Here is a 24,216-nt window from a genome sequence, read left to right on the forward strand (position 1 = left end):
TCGAGGGGGGCCTATATCACTAGCGCAATAGGTCCCCCCCTAACACCCCAAATCGCTAGCTTTTTAGGGCCGGGGGCCCCAAAATAAGGGGTGGGCCCAAATCGCTTCTACACCGGTACCTAGTGTGATCTGAACTGCTGTGTAATATTTTATGCCTTTTCTTGTAATTTTATAGCTGATACGATCTTGACACGTAGCTATTACTCTCAACAAGAGTTCATTAGGAAGAGTACGCAACTCCACTTAAAACCATAGTAGGCGTTCCTTCAGGCCTACGTCACAACCACATGCTGTTGTATAAACTGTGAAATCAAATTTGCAATGAATAACATAGTGATGATTATCACTAATGTTATTCATTTACAACTGCGGTAGGAAAGGCAATGAATAACAGCGTTACTAATTTTATTCATTGCCTTTCCTATTTGTTGCGGTTACAACAGCCAGTATCTGTGACGTAGGAGTGGAGGAATGCTTTTTGTGCACAGTCTATTGGAGTTGCGTACTCTTCCTAATGAACTCTTGCTCTCAATTACAACATATAGAAGTGCATGAACACGTACACTCATGAATACAATGGTAACAGCAACACACATGCACTGAAAATAGCGTCCATCTAGAACCTTCTATATAATAATAGTTCCCCAAGAGTCTTCATGATCACATGCAGCAATAGAGGTTCTATTATATACACTATTCTAAGGCAAAATAATAGTTCAGTATACCACAAGTACAGATATAAATTTCAATTAATATTCTCCAATGAGACTACACCCTTTTTCTTGAGCACCTCTAGCTCGGACAATAGCATCTGTAGAATAATAATTATGTGCAAACTGTTATAATTATAAGAGTAGATCCAATTCATGTATTCCTTAGGAGTTATCAGTAGATACTACTATACCCCTTCACAATTAACACCAAGACAAGTAAGGTGCCTACTCGGCTACGCAAGCGACCAAGAATACGTATAATAACTCTATTATCACTAAACGGTACTAATTGCATGGAGTTATAATTGTGCCAGATTGAGTGGATAACAAGACGCACTATGTGATCCTCGAAATATACCCGCTATATTATACAGTATATGCAATTAATATGTACTATAGTATAATAACAATGTGATGGTGTGTATATCTACCGTATTCTTCATAGTGAGGTCATCGATACTTTGCAGACGCTTGTCAAGCTGCTCCTGTAACCGACGACATTGACTGTAGGGAGAAGGGAGTGTGTTTCATACCAGGACGGACAAGTATTAAGATACAAACATGTAATAATCCCTATCAATATCACAACTACATGTATAAGAGACGCATTATGTATTGTATAGGACTATTCACTAATTGGCAAAATTTAATTTGGGATTTCGACAAAAGACCATGCATGCGTGGGCTGCATGGATAATAATTATATACCTCTAGACAAGGTCTATATCACTTGGCAAAGTTCTCGGAGGGGCAAAAAACTGCCAATAATTATTATACCAACAAAGACCACCGTGGGCTATAGCATTATGGTACATTCCTGTGAAAACAATAATAGATACGCTATCTTCGGGAGGTCATTATAAACTGTATGTACATGTATTCATGCAATTATGAATAGTACATTTAATTATGGCACCTGTATGTTCAGCACATGTACATATATAGACTGGAAGCTTAGCATGTACATAACTTTTTTATCTAACATTGTTTACAACGAGCACTTTACCGACCAAGATTATTATATAATGTGTATGACAAATTAAGCTCACCTCTGGATATCCTCCAATTGACGTAGACGTCCAATCAGCTGTTGGTTCTCGTACGTCAGTTTCTTGTTCTCTTTCACTAAATGATCAGTTTGTGTGACGATTGATTCCACCTACATACGTAATGGAAGCACACTGCTGTCATTGAATTGCTCTATAATAGTGGAAGCCCTATAATATTGCATGCGGCAAAGGGTCAAATATTCAACTGATTTAGCTCATTTGCAATATAGTATGCGTGAAACATTCTAGTAAAACTGTACTAATATATAATTTGTACTACCATGCAGCTATTATAGGATCACCTGAGCTTGGAGTATCTGTGCCTGTTCTTTCCTAGTCTCCACCTGGTTTTTGAACTGGTCCACTTGTTTCTCGTACTGCGTTACTTGAGCCGTCTTTGCCTGAATATCCTCCTGGAAAGAGAATAAAACGATCACATGTATAATTATGTAGATAGGTACATGCATGGCAAGTACGTATATACGTCCATATATTATAAGCACTAATAATACCAACAGCGTATAAAAGAAGAGAGGGCATGCAACAGCAAAAAAGCAGACTTCAAACGTGAGCACATGAATGTGCATTAAATGCTAAAATACATTCATCCGCCCACGTTTGAACTCTGCTAGCTATACGTATATGTACTACCTCTCTTCTTTTATACACCCTTAATTGGTAATACTTTTTGTTGTATATAATTATAGCAGTACAAAAATATAATGATCAGGATAAAAATTTATGGGCAAGCTGACCTCCACGAAATGTTTCCCCGCATGAAAACCTTTAGGCGTGGTTAATTACCATGCATGCAATACATGCAGTGCACGTGATAATCATTTTCGTTAGCTAAATTAGTTGTTTACACCACGCACGCAGTCCTATATATATTTTTTCCGGTGATAGATTTTTGCTGACGAAAATCACCGCATTCGGTGAATGAGCTTTTTAACAGACAAAAATACCCACTTATATACGATACATGTATACGTACGTTAAGTTGAAATTAGTGTAAAAAGTACATGTACATGCATGTGATTTTACAGCATGTACTATGTTACAGTAATAATAATCATATATGCTCTATACTGACCTCGAGTTTTTGGGCTTTCTGGCCGTAGTGATGGATCTGATTATTCTTCTCCCTCAAGTCAAACCTTAGTTGAGTGACCTCAGCATCATATCGAGCCTTCAGTTCAGAGTGAGTTGTCACAGCAGCCTGAAAATAATAATTAAGATGCCGATAGTAAATTTGTCTATTTGTGGTGTCCCTATATTTATATAAGCTGGCCATGCACCCTCAAATATGAACAAGTTAAGGAGACCCAAGGTCTCTCTATAATTATAGCATGTATTTGGATCAACATACAATAATTATCGCGTATATACACAGCAGGTATTTTTGTCTGGTAAAAAGTTTGTTCACAAGCTGAGCTATATATAGGCTATACATGTATATACCCCTTTTTTTTACAGCCACTATTGGTCTGCCCAAATATATAATTATGGGTAAACCAATAGTGACAGACCACCTGCAAAAAAGAAGCTATATAGTACATCAGGAGTGCCATGCATGTGCATGCACATTATTTTGCACATAATTATGGTGCAATATTCAACTGACTTGTAGTTCTCTTGCTTTGGTTTGGAGCTCATTGGTCATTGACTCGAGTTTCTTAACATACCGTGTTTCCATCTCAGCTATTTTAGAGTGAGCTTTTTCTCTGTCTTCCCTCTCAGATCTAAAGTCGTCTTCGTAGATTTGCATCTGTTGTGTGTGTGTGTGTGTGTGTGTGTGTGTGTAGGTGTGTGTGTGGGTGTGTGTGTGGGTGAGTGAGGTGTGTGGGTTTATTGTTACTCGATCTATACATAATTATACGTACTGTTTGCTTTGACAAATCCAGTTCACTTTTAGCTTCGTCTCTTTGCTTGCTAATGTGAATCAAATCTGTTCTGTGCTTTTGGATGGCTACCTTTAAAGGAGGCATATCTCTTCGTAAATCATCCAACTCCTAAATCAAGTTTTGAAAAAAGTCAAGTCACACAATTAACTGAATGTAATACTAATTAAGTGTGATGCGCAGTATCTGCACGTATAATTATTTTTATACATGTGAGAAACACTACTACGCACATGCATGTATACATGTATGTACCTTCTGTTTGTTCTCCAGGAGAGCTTGTTGAAATATAATTTTCTGCTGAGAGTTGTTGTATTTTTTATCGAGCTCCTCCAGTTGACCAGCTCTTTGCCTCAACTCATTTCTCTCAGTCCGGATCCTGTAATTTGGAAATTATGCCCGCTAGAGTTATACACAACATTTGCATTAAGGAACTCTATAATTATATACGTATACTAATTGCATGCAGCTACTGAATTAAAGCACATAATTTATATATGTGCATGTACTTGTAAGTATATACTTTATTATATTGCATGCATGAGCATGCATTCACCTGTCCAGATCAGCGTGCATTGCTTGGGATTCTTCCTGAAGTGCTTGAACTACTGCGGAAGTATCGCCTCCCACGCATTCCAATTCTTGATTAAGTTGAGCATTCCGTGATTCCAGCCAATTTAGTCGAGACTCTAGCTCAGCAGACTTCTCCTTTCTGTTGGCTTCTATCTGCTCACTATTTTGATGGGATTCCTATATATAGAGGGTCGACGTATATAGAGGGTCGATGGAAGTTGATCCAATTAAGTTCTTTTGAAATAATTATCGTGCTTGCAGTGGTGTATTTTGCTGACTTGCAGGTAGAATGCTCTTTGACATTGTAAGGAGACCTTCTGCTCGGTTCCTGAATGTAGATAGTAAGAGTATGATCATCTAACACAATCTGGTGTCTGTATAAAGGGTCTACCATGTTCGATGTGACACTGGGGTTCAATTATGGGATGCATACACTAATTAAAATATAAACACCCTCCCGCCAGATGGTAAGCAATGAGCAATTCATTTGATATTTTATATATGAACTACTTAGGCTTAGTACTTTCTGAAAACCATATGTGAGACTTGCAAATTCAACAACATTACAAGTAAATTATCAAAATGCTTGACCTACTATATGCTGCTAGCCTTGAAATACCTACTTGTGAGAATCTTTGCTCGGTTTATATGTGATGTATATGCCCCCAGTTAATTCAGTAATCGATCCAGTGCAAAAGTTAGTATGATAGTTGATCAGATTGTTCAAAAATGACACTTATTAGAGCCTGCTATGACCTTTGAACTTTCAGGCAAATTTTTGTAAATTAAAGAGCACCACTGCAAGAAAACTGATAGTAAGGCCACTCCAAGTGACACTCTGGTTTCCCTGAAGTTTTTCTAATTGCATGCGGGCGGGCGGCTTTTCTCATTATGTCATTATCAGTTTCACCTTATGAATCTCATTATTTTGCAAATGAATATCATTATCACACTATTTTTGTACCGCATGGACCATTATGCGCATGCGTAGTGGAAATAATGGGATAGAAATCCAATAATGAGATAGAAATCCAAGAATAAAATCTGATGCGGGCGGTGGACCAGAAACCAGAGTATCACTTGGAGTGGCCTAACTGTTGGATTCTTCTTGCAACCATACAGACTACTATTGTTGAGATTGACTGCCAATAAACATTTTCAGTAAATTCACAATAAGGGAATAGTACCAGCAAACTATACAAAGACAGCAACTCAAAAACCAACAACTAAAAAGGTAATGGATGGATAACTATTAATTTATAAGAGTCAGGTCCCAGGGGGGTGATCGAGAATAATTCTAGAATGATCCAGAAACAAGGATGCATGATCAATGTGAGAATAAACAACCACAAAGAAAAACTGTGAATTACACAAGAGCGTAAATGTAGGTATGACACATGATAAATAGTAGCTACATCAGGATAAAACAGGATAGAACAGGATAGAACAGGATAAATCATGAACAATCACGCCAGTACACATGCCAACAGTAACGGAAACTGGGATTTAAAGGTGCAGCTGTATTGCTATCATGTACTAGAGTATATACAGCAGAAGTTTAAGACTGATTCGTTCACTTTTATTTTTCCCATTGCGGACCCTACCTAGGGTCTGGAGAACTTCCTATCAACGAGTTGTGCAAGCAGTCTGCCCTAAGACCCCCAACTTTTCAGTATTTGCAAGACAAGACAGAAAATACATACCGCAAGTATGACATCACAAAAACATTGTTTTAATGAAATTCATAATTATATAATGAGATTCATAATGATGACACCCTACAACTCTGCCAGATTGTAGTGAAGGGTGATTTTTTCTGAATTTCCAAAGCTCATAACACAGACCATTTACTGAACTAGAACTTGTTACTAGGAGACAAATTAGTTCAATATGGAATGTATTAACTCAGCAAGTTTGGACTGGATTGAGATAGTGTGAACATGCAGCTTGCGCAAAAATTCAAAGATAGCTCATTCTGAATAGTCTCTGTGGTTGGTGGAACTCATGGCTGCATATCTCCAGATGTGAATGGAACCAGAGACTGCCTAAAGTATCAACTAGTGCATCTGATGCATGTGCATGCTTAGCAGCAAGCTAGAAGGCTTGAAGTCATTCATGATGTGTTCTATGCTATTGCCAAGTTGTGTATTTATGTCAAAGTTTGTGTAACTGCTTTGCAAACACCATTCATTTGTATGGCATTACCTTGAATATGTTGTTATTCAGATGCTTCTTAATTGTTCAACCAATTTTTAGCTTGCTACGTCGATGGTGAACAGCTTGCTCAAAAATTCGAACTTTCCGCAATCGTTTAACACAACTTTAATCCAAATTCATAATTTAAAGTGTTTATCGTATGTTAAAACTGTCTTCTTATTACATATTTCAACTTAGATGGCTCTAAAAACCTTTATTTTTATCGGAAACAAAGAAAAACTGTTCTCATTAATATATTCATGAGGCAACTGGTACAGTATAGTTGAGAGTCCACGGTGCCCAGTGCTCAAATCAGGATGGATCTACAACATGCAAGAAGGAGAGAAGCTATAGCAACTACTCAGAGTCACTAGAAAGATCTAGACTGAGTTTAAACCAGGCATGTTATGTTTCAAGGTTCTCAACAATGGCATGGATTCAGTTCTCAGAGAACAAGATCAAGATGCAAATCAAATCTTATTTGCGGTATACTGCCACTTGAATATGGAATGATGGTTTCAGGTATAGATGTAGTACTAGTAGGAGGCATCCTTGAAGCTAATTATCTACAACTCAGCTCTTGCTTCTGTACAACTACCCATGGAACTTCTCTCTCTTTGTGATCTTCTGGGATAGTCTTAGGGCATATAAATAAGCCATTATTGTCAGTTGCATTTAGCTAGAAACTGTAGCAAGTTAGGCAACAAGAGGCTGCTTTGCATAACTATCTTTCCTTCTTTTTGCCTCCAGTTGACCGCAGCGGTTTAACACGCCAAGAAATCTTCGGCGTGTCGACACAACTTGTACCATCAAGAGTTCATTAGGAAGATAGACTGTGCACAAAAAGCATTCCTCCACTCTTATGTCACAGATACTGGAACCGCAACAAGTAGGAAAGGCAATGAATAAAATTAGTAACGCTGTTATTCATTGCCTTTCCTACCGCAGTTGTAAATGAATAACATTAGTGGTAATCATCACTATGTTATTCAGTGCAAATTTGATTTCACAGTTTACAACAGCATGTGGTTGTGACGTAGGCCTGAAGGAACGCCTACTATGGTTTTAAGTGGAGTTGCGTACTCTTCCTAATGAACTCTTGGTACCATAATATAGATTGAAGAGGTTCAATCTATGCTTGTACATAGGAAGTTCACCAGACCCATGTTATCGACCTAGCGTTCAAATAGAAAACATCCGGGGCTGGCTGTGCGAGACCAGCTACAGTATTTCTAAGCCAAGCTTTAAGATTAATTAATAGCCAGGTTGAGGGTACTTGGGGTTGGGGAATAACTAGCCTCGATCTCCCAGCCCCTAGCTCTCACTTTCTCAACTGAGAGCGGCCTGGAATCGAGGCTAGGGAATAACCTACATTAACCCAATGACATAGTGCAAACTATGCAAACAGCAGCCCCTCCCACTCTTTTGTGCACAATCATGCAATCAGAACAAGCTAATTTGTGTACCTGAGGTAACTCACTAAGACTGTATATATACCTTTCTGATCTAAACTGCTGAGTAATAATAATGATGCCTTTTCTTATTGAGTTAATTTGTTGTAATTTTATAGCTAATACGATAACTTGACACGTATAATTATCAACTCTCGATTACAACACATATAGAAGTGCATGAACACGTACACTCATGAATACAATAACAGCAACACACATGCACTGAAAATAGCGTCAGTCTAGAACCTTCTATAATACAACACACTATAGAGCGTTCTAGTTCCCCAAGAGTCTTCACATGCAGCTATAGAGGTGTTCTATAATTATTATTATAGCTACATTGATTCTAAGGCAAAATAATAGTTCAGTATACCACAAGTACAGATATAAATTTCAATTAATGTTCTCCTACAATGAGACCACACCCTTTTTCTTGAGCGCCTCTAGCTCAGACAATAGCATCTGTAGAATAATAATATTATGCATGTATACAAACTGTTTTAACAGTATATCACTAAACCGTATAGCGCGATTGTTTGAGGCACTTATGTTTCGTGGAATGGCCTCTAAAAGCATTTCGTTGAACAATGTTCGTGGAATGACTGCTTACCGGAAGCCATGCCTTTAATCTTTGCAACGTTAATTAAAGAACAATTTTCGTGGACTTAATTTTCGTGTAGGGTTGCTAACCCACGAAATCCGCGAAAATGTCGCGCTATACGGTATATCACTAAACAGTACTTAATTGGAGTTCTTATTAATTGTGTCAGATAAAGTGGTGGCAAGATATAACAAGATGCACTTGTGTATATACCTACCGTATTCTTTATAGTGAGGTCATCGATACTTTGCAGACGCTCTTCCTGTAACCGGCGAAATTGACTGTATAGGGAGATCGAAAGGAGTGTGTTTCATAGGACAAGTATTAATGTAATAAGCACCTCTAGACAAGGCCTATCACTTGGCAAAGTTCGGGGAGGGGCAAAAACTACCAACACCAACAAATACCATGGGCTATATAATAGCATTATAATTATACTCTCTTGATTTATAGTTCCTGCAAAAATAATTATTCCTGATTATGCTATCTTCGGGAGGTCATTATAAACTGCATTAATGTACATCTGCTCATCATGCATGCATGTTACATTTAAATATGGCACCTGCATGCATGTCCATGCAGCTATATCACACAGTGATGTATACATGGACTGGCAGCTCTGTATGTATATACTCAACCATGCACTCAACCTTTTTGTCTAATCTGAGCAGTTGAATTTGTTCACAACGTGCACTTAACCGACCGAGATTACTTATACCATTAATATTATACAAAATAAAATTAATGTGTATGATATAAGCTCACCTCTGGGTAGCCTCCAATTGACGTAAACGTCCAATCAGCTGTTGGTTATCGTAGGTCAGTTTCTTGTTCTCTCTCTCAAAACGATCAGTTTGTGGGACAGTAGATTCCACCTACATAATTATACGTAATGGCGTTTGCACATACAAAATACTTCTAGCTACCTAAACACAACCTATAAACGTATATATTACTATAGCTGTGCATACATGCATGTATGCTAATTAACAAACATGCGACTACCATGCACACATGCATGTGCATATGTACATGTAATAATACAGCATGTAATGTTACACTATATATACTGACCTGCGCCTTCTGGCCGTAGTGATGGATCTGATTATTCTTCTCCCTCAAGTCAAACTTTAGTTGAGTAACCTCAGCGTTATATCGAGCCTTCAGTTCAGAGTGAGTTGTCACAGCCACCTGAAAATAATAATTAAGATGCCATAGTGAATTTGTCTATTGTGGTGTCCCTATTATAATTATAAGCTGGCCATGCACCCTCAAATATGAACAAGTTAAGGGGACCCAAGGTCTCTCTATAATTATAAAATGTATTTGGATCAACATAATTATAATTATACAATAATTATCACAGCATGCAGGTATTTTGTCTGGTAAAAAGTTTGTTTACAAGCTGAGCCCAAATAATAATTATAGCTATAATTATAGCTATTATAGACCTGCGAAAAAGAAGCTATTATATAATATAGCTAGTGAATGCATAATAATAGAATAATTATGGTGCAATATTCAACTGACTTGAAGTTCCCTTGCTTTGGTTTGGAGCTCATTAGTCATTGACTCGACTTTCTTAACATACCGTGTTTCCATCTCAGCTATTTTAGAGTGAGCCTTTTCTCTGTCTTCCCTCTCAGATCTAAAGTCGTCTTCGTAGATTTGCATCTGTTGTGTGTGTGTGTGTGTGTGTGTGTGTGTGTGTGTGTAGGTGTGTGTGTGTGTGTGTGTGTGTAGGTGCGTGTGTGTGTGTGTGTGTGGGTGTGTGTGTGGGTGAGTGAAGTGTGTGGGTTTATTGTTACTCGATCTATACATAATTATACATACCGTTTGCTTTGACAAATTCAGTTCACTTTTAGCTTCGTCTCTTTGCTTGCTAATGTGAATCAGTTCTGTTCTGTGCTTTTGGATGGCTACCTTTAAAGGAGGCATATCTCTTCGTAAATCATCCAACTCCTAAATCAAGTTTTGAAAAAAGTCAAGTCACACAATTAACTGAATGTAATACTAATTAAGTGTGATGCGCAGTATCTGCACGTATAATTATTTTTATACATGTGAGAAACACTACTAAGCACCACATGCATACGTGCATGTATACATGTATGTACCTTCTGTTTGTTCTCCAGGAGAGCTTGTTGAGATATAATTTTCTGCTGAGAGTGGTTGTATTTTTTATCGAGCTCCTCCAGTTGACCAGCTCTTTGCCTCAACTCATTTCTCTCAGTCCGGATCCTGTAATTTGGAAATTATGCATGCTAGAGTTATATACCTATATACACAACATTTGCATTAAGGAACTCTATTGTTATAGCCTTAAAAAAAGTACATGTATATACGTATACTAATCGCATGGAGCTACTAAATTAAAGCACCTATATAAATTATGTACATGTATTTGTAAGTATATACTTTATTATATTGCATGCATGAGCATGCATTCACCTGTCCAGATCAGCGTGCATTGCTTGGGATTCTTCCTGAAGTGCTTGAACTACTGCGGAAGTATCGCCTCCGAGGCGTTTCAAGCCATTCAATTCTTGATTAAGTTGAGCATTCTGTGATTCCAGCCAATTTAGTCGAGACTCTAGCTCAGCAGACTTCTCCTTTCTGTTGGCTTCTATCTGCTCACTATTTTGATGGGATTCCTATATATAGAGGGTCGATGGAAGTTGATTAAAAATGCTATGAATTGTACGCATTCAACTAAAATATAATCTCTAGCTGTCTAAGTAAATATACGTACGTATATATATACGATACAGCACATGTTCATGTACAGTATGTATAGTACTATATTATATATACAAGATTGTACGTATATAAATGTACGCTTACTGTATATCGGGGAAAAAGCCAACTCGATCAATACAGGTACTGGCATGAATTTCATTATGTACGTTCATGTACCATATACAAAGGTTTTTACCTGCAAGGCTTCCAACTGGCTGTTTAGATCAGCAATTGTTTGGCTCTGTTTCTTGGAGTAGTCTAACACACCTTGATGATCAGTCACCAGCTTATCTATTTGCGACTGACGCTTCTGTATATCAGCAGCCATATTCCCATTGTCAAGATTGAGCTTTTGAATAGTAGACTCCATTTCTGCAATTTTTCCATTGAGTTCATAGATTGTCTTGCAAGCTTTGGAAAATCTTCGCTCTGTATCTCCGCTTTGTTGAGGATGCTCAGTTTTCAATTTCGTACGAGGAACAGGAACCGGAGAGGTTGTGGCTACAACACGTTCTCGCAACTTTTTATTCAATTTCTCACTGAGTTCAAATTGTGCTTGAATTCTTCTTAGTTCCTCAACTGTTTTGGCTAGTTCTGTTTTTTTAGCTTCAAGTTCAGCTGTCTTTTCATCAGCTTGTTCAGTTTTCATTTTCAGCTCAGTTGCTTGCAATTCCAGGTCCATCTGTAACTTTTGCCTATGAGCTGTGACATCTTTCAACTGCTGCAACTGTTCGTCTTTAGCCATCACATCCTGCAGCAGGATTTGGTATTCTTCAGATTCTGTGATGGCAGTATGGTCAGATATGTCGGCTGCTTGATTTTCTTGATGGTGCTGAAGCTCATCAGTTAGCTTTTTGATTTCCTCCTCACTGTTGCGTAGCTGCATGCAAATGATAATTGGAAATTTGGGGCTAATAATTGAAGTCAAAGTATTATTACCCCGTAATATATACTTTGCAAGTAATATAGATATAGCATGACACTAAGTATTTTACAATATACAAGAACAAGCATGGAGGGCAAAGCCCAGGGGACGAGTTACCTGTATATTGCATAAAACATGAGGATTGTCCTGCTATCAATCATGTGTTTTATATCACGACGACCCCTTACCAAATCATGCCTCAAGGCTACGCGACCGTGTACTGCCATCGGTTATTGACCGAACGTTTAATTAGAATGACCATGCATTCCTGCATGTGTCTGGTCAGTACGACTAGACACAAAAATGACATGCATTTGACCATACAGTCAAGAACAATTATTTTTCTAACACTGATATACGTACCTCAGTGACTTTATCCAGAAGCTGATCAGAACATTGCTTTGCTACTTCCTCAAAACTTTCAGCCTTCTTTTTTAGATCAATAATTTCTCTTTGAAGTTCAGGTACTTTGACAGCTTCTTCGGTGAGTACTCTCAGGTGTAGTTTGTCGTCAGTCAATGAAGCCGCCGGGATAGAATCAACCGGAGGTGGCTGGCGAGTTTTTTCTTCCTCAAGAGCAGCCGTAAGTTTTTTAACTTCAGACGTGAGTTGATCCCTCTGGGTTGAAAGTTGTTTTACGAATTGAGCAAGTGTTTTACTCTTAGAAAGTTGCAACTCAAGCTCGGCATTTTTCAAACGTTGTTTTTTCTCTTCTTCTTCAATGTCGGTAAGCCGAGTGGTCAACTCGACTATCTTATCCAAATAGCCATTGATATCAGTATTGCCTTCGTTCGTTTGAACATTTGCTTGCAAGCTATTGATGGTTTCTTGCTTGCGAATGTTCTGATCATTGAGACTATCGACTTCACTCTGCATTAAAGCTAGTTGTGCTTCAAGTGACACCAACTTCTTGTTGAGGTCTTGCTCTTGCCGAGACTGACGTTGACCTACATGTACGCACAGTGTATAATTATGCACGTATACATGCCATAATCATATAAACACATAATTGTGAACGCACCTTTGATCAGTGGAACTCCTTTGTCGTCAGTTTTCATTGATATCATTAGGCCAACCATCTTACATGTATCTCCGCCTCCTGCCTGCAAATCCTCACCACTAGATAGGCCCCCAAAAGACGGCATACTATCGTCTCTCGGCTCGTCTAGAGGATCCACGTTGTTCGTCGTCAGTTTATACATATCCACACTGGTTTCAGTTAAAATTTTGATTTTATTTTCTCGTTCTTCAAGTTGTTTTCTCAAGCGATCAATTTCTTCTCTAAGGTTGTATACTAGAGAATCAGTGGGTGTGCTTTGTCCCATAATAAGGCCAATAGGGATAGAGCTTTCGAGGCCAATCATTTTGTCAGTACAATCTGAATCGGAGCTTGAAACTTTCGAGTACTGTCTTAAGACATCCGTAGAGGCTTCAGAAGTCTTTGAAAAACCTCTCCCATCAATTTGCATTGAGGTATAATCTGATGGAAGCAATTTAGTTGCCACTTCCTATGAATGAGTGTGTATAAAAACAGAGCAATGGCTGATTAAACGATGCTTGGATGCACATAATTATTTTTATAAGAACAGTAGTAGCATGCATGAATAAAGAACTACTTGTGTATTGCGGTTATGGAAAATTGACCTCACCATGGAAGCACACTGTTGAGGTTTCGTTGTTTCATCTTCTCCACGCTATAATTATATGAGGGAAAGAAGACTCCATATAAATATACAACTATCGTACTTCCGAAAGCGTTTGGGCAAGTAATCAGCTGTTCGTTGGCAACAAAAACTGATAAGGTATACTATAATAATTATGAGTTAATTTCTATGAGGTGTCACGTGTGAATCTCCTCTTTATATCGTCCTATACTAATAATTAAGCAATTTGGGGGACTACTAAAAATTAATGATGCATTTAGTGGGAAACCAGGAAATCGACATGCATGCATTATACTGTTCAGTATAATGACAGTATAACAAGGTCGACTGTGTAGTTACATGCGAGCTACAGCACAGCTAGTGTATGAATTAATGTCCATACACCAATTAACACACACAATACGGGGTTATACTTTCAGTTATAATATACACGTACATATTACAATACTCCCGTGCAGATTAAATACCTGAAAGGAACTATACTATAACCCTTGTGGCCGCCGTCCAACCTCGGGTATATAAGAGCCATAATTATGAAGTACAATTATAGGGGACAAGGTAATTGAACACTCACCATGGAAGCACACTGTAAGGGTTTCTTCATTTCATCTTCTCCATACTATAAAGAGTCCATAAAAAATTAATACTTGAAAACGTTTGGGCAAGTATGATTGCATGACAGGGGATTTAACCATTTGTTTGAAATCAACAAGTATACGTACTGTTACAGTACAGTAATTACAGTGACAAGGTTGATTGTCGATATATATAGTTACGTGTCAGCTGCAGCACAGTATATATAGTTACACATGTACGCCTAGCCTAAACCCAACACCACATGCACGTACACTACGTATACAGCTTGTAATGAAAGCAAACAATAACTATTTACTTGCACAGCAGCTATAATAATACATACACACGTATACAAGCTAGTACAATTAATACTAAATACCTGAAAAATCCCTGAATGGTGGAAGTCACCACTACGCTGAGGGCTGTGAAAGAACGTGTCATGATAGAGTGGCACACACGAGTCCTGCATGTGGTGGTGGTTGATTGGGTCAGTGTACATGTATGTGCTACTGCATTTTTATAACAAAACTGTGTTGTTGCAGTACAACTTTCATTCCACAATACAATTCTTATTTCCTCAGTTCCTATATAAGGATGCATTTCAGGCAGTACAAAACATTCCCTAGGGTTTCAGCGTTAATTGGTGCAATGGCTGTAATAGTAATACAGTGCATGGAACCCCTCTATAACGGACACCTTTGGGGAACAATGTTTTGGCCTTTATACAGAGGTGGCCTTTGTTGAGAGGTTGTTTTGTACACGAACTGTTCATTTGGGACCTGGGTGACTGGCCGTTATATAGCAGCTGGCCTTTATTCGGAGGTGGTTAACAGAGGTTCCACTGTAATATTGTTGTTGTTGTTTATTTATACATGTACACATAATTATACCAGTCATGCAGGATTTCATAAAGGAAAAATTGACAGGGGACACAAAAGTCAAAAATGGGGAGGGGGCAAGTCGGATATTCGTGTGCTCAGGCACACTGCTATCTAGGGGGGGGGGGGTCCGGGGGTGACAATGAGATTCCATTTCAGTCATGCATGAATGAATAGACTCAACATACAATTAACTGCAATTAAGAATAATTATGTGAGAGTGCCATCGTGACAAGCTATTGCAGAACTTACAAGCTCAGGTCTTTTAGAATTCCAGTTGGAAGGGACATGCACTTCATTCGGTCGTTGGGTTTTGGGAGGTTGTGTATCACATTGCAGAGATGGTTGTGGTGATGTACAGGATTTGTGACTGCTATTGGACGTATGATTGGCAGGTACTGTACTGAGTGAGGAGTATACATCTTGTGAAGTGATGGGATTTGTTAGGCTCGCTGGACTGGTTGGGAGATCCGATATCGCAGAGGTATTACTCAAACCTTGATTGCTTGTATTCAAGTACTGTGGCCCAGTGTGTGCTGCTGACTTGTCCCTAGTGTTAGTAGTAGGGCTGGACTTGTTCTTCTCATTCTTTTTTCGTTGTCTAGGTATGCTTTGTTCCTTACTTTTAGCATCAGATTGGCCAAAAGTCCCCTGTGAAGGGGGCGAGGTCAAGGACGCTGTTGCTTCAATCGCTGGCTCAAACCGTGACATCGTACTTTCCTTGACAGGCTTTCTCTTCTCTGACATGTTGTCTTTTCTCTATACCGTATAGATCTAGCTAGACTATACATCTACAACTCCATGTGCTATGCCGATCTATATGATACGTAGGTAGAGTCTAGCGCAGCATGTACAGAGCTGATACTGAACCTTACACATCAGCCCCTCCCACTCTTGTGGTGCACACATTAATTGTGTGTGGTCTCTGTGCACATGCATGGCCGGGGTAAGTACCCTTTATATTCCAATATTGAATTGCTGTGTAAGCATTTATATTGCTTGTTACGCCTTTTGCTGAGCTCTTCTTTGCGTTTAATTTTAGCTACATAGATCTAGCTAAATCTACATGCAGACACAAATCAGGCTACACTCTATCTACTGATAGCTATACTGAGAATCGAGTCTGAGAAGGAGGTTCACAAGAGAGCAATGAGTGACAATGGGTACCAAGAGTACACTGGGGACCGACACACACTACCCAGGGCAAATCCTGTAGCAATGCCTAGAGTGGTCAGTTAATATATAATAATATGGATGATACCGGTATATCAGTATTGGTAATTGGGACGATGATTGTTATGACTGGATCACTATAAACTATGCTATAATCATCACTCTGATTTAAAATGCCAGTTTGAGACTGCTTGTATATAGAGCTTAAACAAATGAAGCGCTGTACATGCAGTAGGCAAAATGTTCAATTGGTGAACATGAGTTGCACTTTACTTCAGATGATTATGGTATAATTATATAATGCTAGGTATAGCATTTTAAAAATGCTACAACAGTTTGTACTCCGTCTGTTTTGCTATCAATTTCATGCATTGTATAATTATAGATTGTAGCTATATCATATGTCAAAATGGGACTGATTTTGCAGGTAGAGGAGCTGAATATGATATGGCAAAACCAGAATGGTGGTGACCACACATCTTCCCCAATGAGGGGCAGGTGTGCTTCTCAATCTGCTTCAGCTACTACTACTGGTACTGAAAGATTGCTCGGGACAAGTGTACCAAATTTAAAGGTATGTATCTGTTGTACTTGAGGTAGTGGTGAGGTTAGAGTTGTGGTTTGCCTTTGTAGTTTGTTTAGCATGATAAGGGCCTGATTCCCCCAAAGCCATATAGCATTTTGACCTCTGAGATCAAAGGAAACACTGTGCCACTATCTAGATACTGGCACATGGCTGAAGTTACCTAAAGCCCACCCTCCACCCAGTAACCTGAAACGGTCCCTTTTATAGTATAACACTGTTGCAGTATAAATTCACGTCACAACTATTACATACCAACTTAACATATTACCATACACATGTACTGTGCAGTCACCGTTACAGCAGATGACAGGATCAGACAGAGTGGAAGTGGAAGCTGGAATCAAACCATCAATGTTCGGTGGTACACTACGTCGCAAAAAACCTCCGGTGGCTAGACCTCCGCAAGAGAAAAAGACTGAGCAAGAAACTTCAGGAGCTGACGTACGTTACAAAATCATCATTATGGCCTATATAATTATAGTATAAGGCCTGTAGTGTATAATTATAGTGCATGGTGTCCAATATGCACACAATTGAAACTTAGTCATGAGCACTTTTGTTGGATCTGCAGACTGAACTCGCGAAAATTTTGAACCGGAGAAGGAGAAAAAATGGTGAAGTTTCATCAGTTCAAAATGTGGAGACACTTGACAAAGTGAGCTAGTGCTGTCATTGTGATTGTGATTATAATTAGATGCAAGGAAAATTCACAGATCAAACTTTGTACTGTTCTATATCTCCCACATGCCTATGAATATACATAATAATTATTATCTCCATAATTATTCATAATTTAATTCCATTTAGGATGTCACCAATGCAGTACCTATTCCCCAACAAGTGGGTGCAATGGTGCAGGCTCCCGACAGTAAACCACCACCGACAGATGCAAATCCTAAAACTTCAGTTATACCGCCTCCTGACAGTGAACCACCACCAACAGATGAAGATCCTAAAACGTCAGCTGTACCCAGGCCCTCCCCTCCTCCTGTATTGGCTTCAGCTATACCCAGACCCTCCCCTCCTCCTGTATTGGCTTCAGCTATACCCAGACCTTCCCCTCCTCCTGTATTGGCTTCAGCTATACCCAGACCCTCCCCTCCTCCTGTAGCATTGAGACGGGTAAATTCAGTGAAAATTAGGCGTGAAAAATCAGAGAACAGCAGAACAGAAGAACGGCGTAGATCATTCCTACACCATGTAAGCTATAGCTATACAGTGACTATAATATAATTACGTACGTAAATATTACTCTTACGTCATAATTATATATTATGTTAGAACTACAACAAAGTGATGGCTGCCACTTTTTATATTGCAGTGTCCATATTCACAAATGACACTCTCTACAGTGCATTATAAGCAACAGTGTATTATAAGCATGCAGTGTACATTAAAGATACGTATACTCCCACAGCATTCCACCACCATAACAATCACATGCATGCTCTCACTATAACAAGTACTCACATATCACATGTCACATGTATAGGATCATCACGAGACTAAAGAGGTGGAGCGTAAACCATTGAGTGCACTACCGAAAATTGAGAAGCCTCGCGAGAATCCTGTACCACCTCAGGAAGCCCTAAAATCACAACCAATATTAATTAGTGGTAACCAAAGCAAGCAAGCTATCACTGATGCTGGGTCCACTATAGCAGGGACACAAGCAATCAAACCAACGGAACAAGGATTCCAACTTCATCAAAAATTTTCTGCTAACCCGTTCACAAGTAATGTTCCTGAACCCACGATAAGTAGCACAGCAACCCGATTGCTGCATGATGAAAAAGTCCTTTGTGTTGCTCATGAACAGAATCATACCAGGGTTGATCCTCAAGCTGCTAGGGGAGGAACAATAGAGACAAAAGTTGAGGCTTTTAAAGCTCATGAAAAACCAGGAGCAATTCAGAATCAGAGAGAGGGTTTAAACATTGGGGAGCTACCCAATCATGATGAAGAAAAACAGGACAATACTGACCAAACAGTGAGGCGTCTTCAAGATGGGCACACAAGGATGGAGGGTGAATTGAAGTTACAGCATGAGGAAACACGTCGTTTGGAACAGAATTATAAGGTTAGTGGTGCATGGTGTTGAGAACCTATACGTATAATTATGAGTTCAATTAGTATGAGATGTCACTAGCTGTATATGCTGCTGATTAGTGCATGCATGGTATCTTTGTGAGCACATCAGTACTAGTTTGCATATATGGTATACTACTCCTATATGTATTATTTAGACCATTTGTGATGGCAAGGCACTATGCTATATATATATATACAGACTGCATGCATGTGCACGCATGTTCTTAATGAAACCTCTTGAGTGTTGGTGGTGATTAATTCAAAAGGATGTAATTTATTTATTGTTCTATCTATTATTTTAGAGACAAATTGATAGTATTCATCAAGAAATGCAAGAAGAGAGAAAGCAATTTCAAGATGAGCAGACACGAATGAAGGGTGAACTGAACTTACAACAAGAAGAAAAGTGTCGTTTGGAATTGAATTATAAGGTTAGTGGTGTTGAGTGCTAAGAGATTAATAATTATAATTATGCATGTAGTTGAATTAGGCCAACAGTTTTGTGATGGCAGGCATGTTGCGTATTTTATGTCGTTGTGTTTTACGTCTGTAATTCAGTATACTATTATGCATGTACGTATATTCAGTATACTATTATGCATGTACGTATATTCAGTATACTATTATGCATGTACGTATATTCAGTATACTATTATGCATGTACGTATATTCAGTATACATGTACGTATATACAGTACGTACCCTATACGTATCATTGCAGCAGTTGATTTGTGATTGTATACAGTTAATTATGCTACAGATTGTGTGCACTATTCTTATAGTATGTGCATGTGTACAGCACCCATGCACTTGCATGTAAAGACATCATTATCAGCTGTTACCGTATAATTATTTTGTGTATTATTTTATTATTTAGAGACAAATCGGTAATCTTCAGGAAGAAATGCAAAGAGATAGGACACAGCTTCGAGATGAACACACGAGGATGGTAGGAGAAATGAAAACACAGCATCAGGACGAATTACATCGTTTAGAACACCAGGTGATGCGCTGTCTGTAGATGATGTAATTATAAACCATGCAGCAAAAACGTTCATGATATAAACTATTGCTAATAGCTAGTAGCTGTTGTGTGGCTTTGACACCTCCACCGAGGCATCAGCACCCGCGGTGCTTTCATTGTATTTTAATTTTATGATGATGTAATTATAAACCCTAACATTTCACGCATACAGGTACACACGACACAGAATTCAGTTCAAAGAAATGGCAGAGATGCTGAAATTAAAGACTTGAGGTCGAGACTTGAAGCAGCTCACGAGCACGTGGCCAAGCAAAATGACACCATTGTTCAGATGACTTTTGACTACGAGGCGCTTCAGATTCAGATAGAAGAAGTGAACTCTCAGGAGATAGTTAAAGATCTTGAGGGAAAAGTTGAACACTATCAAATTCAAGTAAGCATATGTATTACGTTTCTGTATCTTTCTTCGATTGTGTATACACGTCTCTTGGAAAAATCATAAATGCTTGACCAAGTATGCAGAACATAGTTTACAGAGCCTATATAATTATTGTGGTCCCACTGCATGTGTACACTTTAGCTATAATATTAATTAGTGATTGACTTACGTCAAGCTAGGGCTTATAAAGAGAAGAAGGCATGCATGCAACTCACTTCTATACCCTATGTAATCAGAGACATACATAGAATCCAGTAGACCCCACTATATATACCCCCATGCGGGGCTGATTGAAAGTAAATCCCTCCCATACCCCCACTTAATAACCCCGGAATTTGACTACACGTGTGCATCTTTCCTGCATGGATCTCTTGTATGTTTGTATACTGAGGAAGTCAAATTCCCCACCCTATATCTCGCTCCTCAGGGTTACTTGCTAAATTAAAACCCCACCTTGCCCCGCAGGGGGGTAGTGGGGACTGACATCAATAGGTGCACAAGTGCAAGCATTTCGCCCACGGGAATGTAGTAACAGATTAAGTTTGCTGATTCTGAGAATAGTTACATGTACATTAGCCTCGATCCCAGCCCCTCTCACTAGAGGGCCTGGTAACCACCGTTTGCGCGTGGGTGGATTCAATAGTAAATTTGTTAGTAAAACTCTTTGTAATTTATCAATTAACCTTTTGTACTATGGTCACCCACGTGGTTGATTAAACTATTTAGTGTCAAGAGAGAGAAATCGCCATCACAACTCTAGGCTCATACGAGGAGCACTGATCTTACTGAGATAGCATCAAACAAGCGTCTGGAAGCAAGTAGATTTGCCAGAGCCGGTCGGTACTGACAGAAAAACGCCTACCACTCTACCACAGTACAAAAGAAGACAAAATCTGGCTTTTCAACACTGGAGAGAGCTTGAACAAGAGCAGAACAGAAGTAGAAGCCATCACAACAAAACTAGTCACTAGTCTAGGTCGTAAATGTTGTAAGTAGCTACTGCTGTGATTTGTGCAATGACATAATTGTAAAATGTACAATATACTGACTAATTTACTAAGATATCTCGATCCCCAAGAATCTTGGGGCAACTGACGCATGCGCAGACAGTGTATACCAGGCCATCTTTCTCAACTGAGAGCGGCCTGGAATCGAGGCTACGTGTACATGCTCTGCTTACGTTTAGGTTTGCAGATGAAAAGAGTTGTACACTGATATTGCATGATTGGAAAAACAGTACTAAAATAGATTTTCTAACACCAGAAGTGAAATGCAATGCACTTTGCATTTTCCATAATAGGTCAGTCAATATGAGAACGACTTCAATGAAGAGCGAGCCGCTCGAGAGAGAGCTGTAGGCGAACAAGCAAGTGAAAAAAGGAGGCACCAGTTTGAAATGCAAGTGCTTGAAGACAACCTCAAAGAAGCTGTGGAATCAGAGAGAACACTTAAGCAGCATGCAACAACAGAGCTCGATGAATTGAGGAGAAAACAGGCTGGATTGGAGAAAGAGTTCAACAAAGCATTGGCTATCCAAACATCACAACTGGATGCAGCTCGGGCAGAGAAGGCACGTCTGCTTACAACATCCGATCAGACTTGGTTGGATCATCAGAGAGAGCTAGACGAGATACGTCAACAAAACGATGGTTTGAATCATACAGTCAAGAAGTATGAAGCTGACATTCAACAGCTGCTCTCTGATAACGAGGTAAATTATACAACTGAAATAAACGTGTGTTGAATATTGTTTCCACTATTGTTATAGCGCACCCGTGAACTGGACAGAAAAATCGGTGAATACAATATTATTGTACAAGCCCTGAAAGTAAGTTGTTAGTACAATTTTGACTTGTAAAGTATTCACAAAATAACCACGAAACCTTGCTGTCAGGATGTATCACATTGTATATGTGTTTACAGACTAACCTTCAACGTCAGAAAGATCAGAACCAAAATCTCACCACAACAAATCAGGAGCTAAATGTAAGAAGATGCATTTGCTTCAATCCTTTACTCCCATTCTACAAATGTACAGGTTATCCTTCAGCAACGGGATCACAAAATCCAACAGCTAGAGGTAGTTAACAAATTGCTAAAATTGCAACTGTTACAATTGATTTTGTGCATGTATACAGGTCTGTTTGAGTAACAAGGATGAGTTGTCTCCCTACATTCTACACCAAATCCCAGATCTTGGAGAGTGTAAAGGGGCGGGTTCGTACGGATCTGTCCACAGTATCCAGCTCAATGGGATTAGTTGTATTGCCAAACGAATTCACGACATATTGCTTGGTCAAGGTAAAGAAGAAAGGGTGAGCTTGGAAGACAAACGAGCTGCCTACCAGAAGTTCTATACCGAGTGTGTGTTACTGAGTCGAATGCGTCACCCCAACATTGTCCAGTTCATGGGTGTGCACTACGGGCCACAGAGAGACTACGGGAAAGAGCTCACACTAGTTATGGAGCGCCTGTACATGAATCTCGAGGATTGCTTAAAGCAGTATAAAAATGTAGAAATGTGGCTAAGGGTGTCAATTCTTCTAGACATCTCCCAAGGTTTGCTCCACCTTCATTCTCAAGGCATCATTCACCGAGATTTGACAGCTGCCAACGTTCTCCTCACTACGAGCTTCCATGCTAAAATTGCTGACCTTGGTGTGTCAAGAATCATCAATGTCCACCCTCTGGCTGCCTCTAAGCAGTCAATGATTCCTGGGGCCCTTGGATATATGCCCCCTGAGGTACTTGCTGAGAGACCTGAGTATGGCTCTGCTTTGGACATTTTCTCTTTTGGTGTGCTAATTCTGTTCGTCCTTCTTCAAGTGTTTCCACAATATTTTGACAATCTTGTTACTCCAGACGGATTGATTCGCAAGGAATCTCATATTCAAAAACGTTCGAAATGGATCAACAAGTTATCATTCGAAAATCCCTTTCGCCAACTAATTTGTGACTGCCTTCAAGATGATCCTGCACGAAGACCTGCCACTAACAATCTCAATTCTAGTCTCATTCAAATTGCCAAGACGTACCCCAAACCTTACCAAGATATTATCAATATGCGAACACATTTGGTAAGCCAATCATTGTGTGGTATAGTGATTTATTTACTCGGTGCATGTGTGTCTATTATGCAGGCTCAGCCACAACAAGGTTTCCCCCGCTACTCTTGATAACTCTCTCTCTGCCATATATATATAGGGAAAACCATAAGTCAGTTATAGCATTAACTTATAATATAGGGTTTGACTCTGCTGTTTTCTATAAGTATCGGCGAGCTTTTACAACTTCGATATTTAATCCTGTATCTTATGATTAATCTGAACGACGGCACACATTTCTTCATTACCTGCATATTTATGTTTTGATACTGTCACAATGTACCAATTCTCGAAGCTTGTATATAGCTACATGCATGCATTGGAGTACATCTATTAAGCAACAATTTAATACTTATACGACAGTGAATACGCGATACAGTTAATTTCAATAATTGCATGATCGGCCTATAGCTATCTATATAGCTGATTTATAACTCCCGATAATAGGGTTGGTAAATATGCTCGAGATATTCCCTATAATTATTAGGCTATTCTTTTATTCTCATTAACAGCCTTCTTGACTTGTTTAATCATCTATGTTTGAAAACAACATTTCACAATGTCAGGCA

At 39.0% G+C, this 24,216-nt stretch overlaps 3 protein-coding genes across 5 annotated transcripts; 1 reads left to right on the forward strand and 2 right to left on the reverse strand.

Moving 5' to 3' along the window:
- Positions 1-660: 660 nt before the first annotated feature.
- LOC135334131 (synaptonemal complex protein 1-like) lies at positions 661-5,020 on the reverse strand. The gene is made up of 10 exons (XM_064529201.1): positions 4,860-5,020; positions 4,220-4,564; positions 3,919-4,042; positions 3,646-3,774; positions 3,387-3,530; positions 2,856-2,981; positions 2,065-2,175; positions 1,763-1,872; positions 1,145-1,217; positions 661-811 (listed from the first exon to the last, which is right to left on the reverse strand). The coding sequence occupies exons 2-10, from the start codon at positions 4,237-4,239 to the stop codon at positions 746-748; spliced, it is 903 nt and encodes a 300-aa protein (XP_064385271.1). The 5' UTR covers positions 4,240-4,564; positions 4,860-5,020; the 3' UTR covers positions 661-745.
- A 2,999-nt stretch (positions 5,021-8,019) lies between these two features.
- On the reverse strand, positions 8,020-16,161 carry LOC135334100 (sodium channel and clathrin linker 1-like). The gene is made up of 15 exons (XM_064529156.1): positions 15,522-16,161; positions 14,771-14,854; positions 14,390-14,434; positions 13,801-13,845; positions 13,173-13,659; positions 12,515-13,098; positions 11,423-12,106; positions 10,939-11,141; positions 10,605-10,728; positions 10,321-10,449; positions 10,018-10,161; positions 9,562-9,678; positions 9,253-9,362; positions 8,705-8,768; positions 8,020-8,348 (listed from the first exon to the last, which is right to left on the reverse strand). The coding sequence occupies exons 1-15, from the start codon at positions 16,014-16,016 to the stop codon at positions 8,295-8,297; spliced, it is 3,369 nt and encodes a 1,122-aa protein (XP_064385226.1). The 5' UTR covers positions 16,017-16,161; the 3' UTR covers positions 8,020-8,294.
- A 71-nt stretch (positions 16,162-16,232) lies between these two features.
- Positions 16,233-23,914, forward strand: LOC135334083 (cyclin-dependent kinase 11B-like). 3 transcript variants are annotated; one of them, XM_064529144.1, is made up of 16 exons: positions 16,233-16,499; positions 16,870-17,016; positions 17,317-17,469; positions 17,600-17,683; positions 17,836-17,929; positions 18,026-18,228; positions 18,521-19,108; positions 19,422-19,550; positions 19,997-20,122; positions 20,316-20,537; positions 21,844-22,254; positions 22,312-22,371; positions 22,467-22,529; positions 22,582-22,623; positions 22,682-23,620; positions 23,684-23,914. In XM_064529144.1, exons 1-16 carry the CDS (start codon positions 16,419-16,421, stop codon positions 23,717-23,719), a joined length of 3,378 nt encoding a protein of 1,125 aa, XP_064385214.1. In that variant the 5' UTR covers positions 16,233-16,418; the 3' UTR covers positions 23,720-23,914. The 3 variants fall into 3 exon arrangements, with proteins under 3 accessions (XP_064385214.1, XP_064385206.1, XP_064385222.1); XM_064529136.1 differs by having other exon boundaries at positions 17,836-18,228; XM_064529152.1 differs by lacking the exons at positions 17,836-17,929; positions 18,026-18,228.
- Positions 23,915-24,216: the final 302 nt, after the last annotated feature.

The sequence above is a fragment of the Halichondria panicea genome, chromosome 1 (genome assembly GCF_963675165.1).
Source record: "Halichondria panicea chromosome 1, odHalPani1.1, whole genome shotgun sequence".
In the NCBI taxonomy this organism is placed as follows: domain Eukaryota; kingdom Metazoa; phylum Porifera; class Demospongiae; order Suberitida; family Halichondriidae; genus Halichondria; species Halichondria panicea.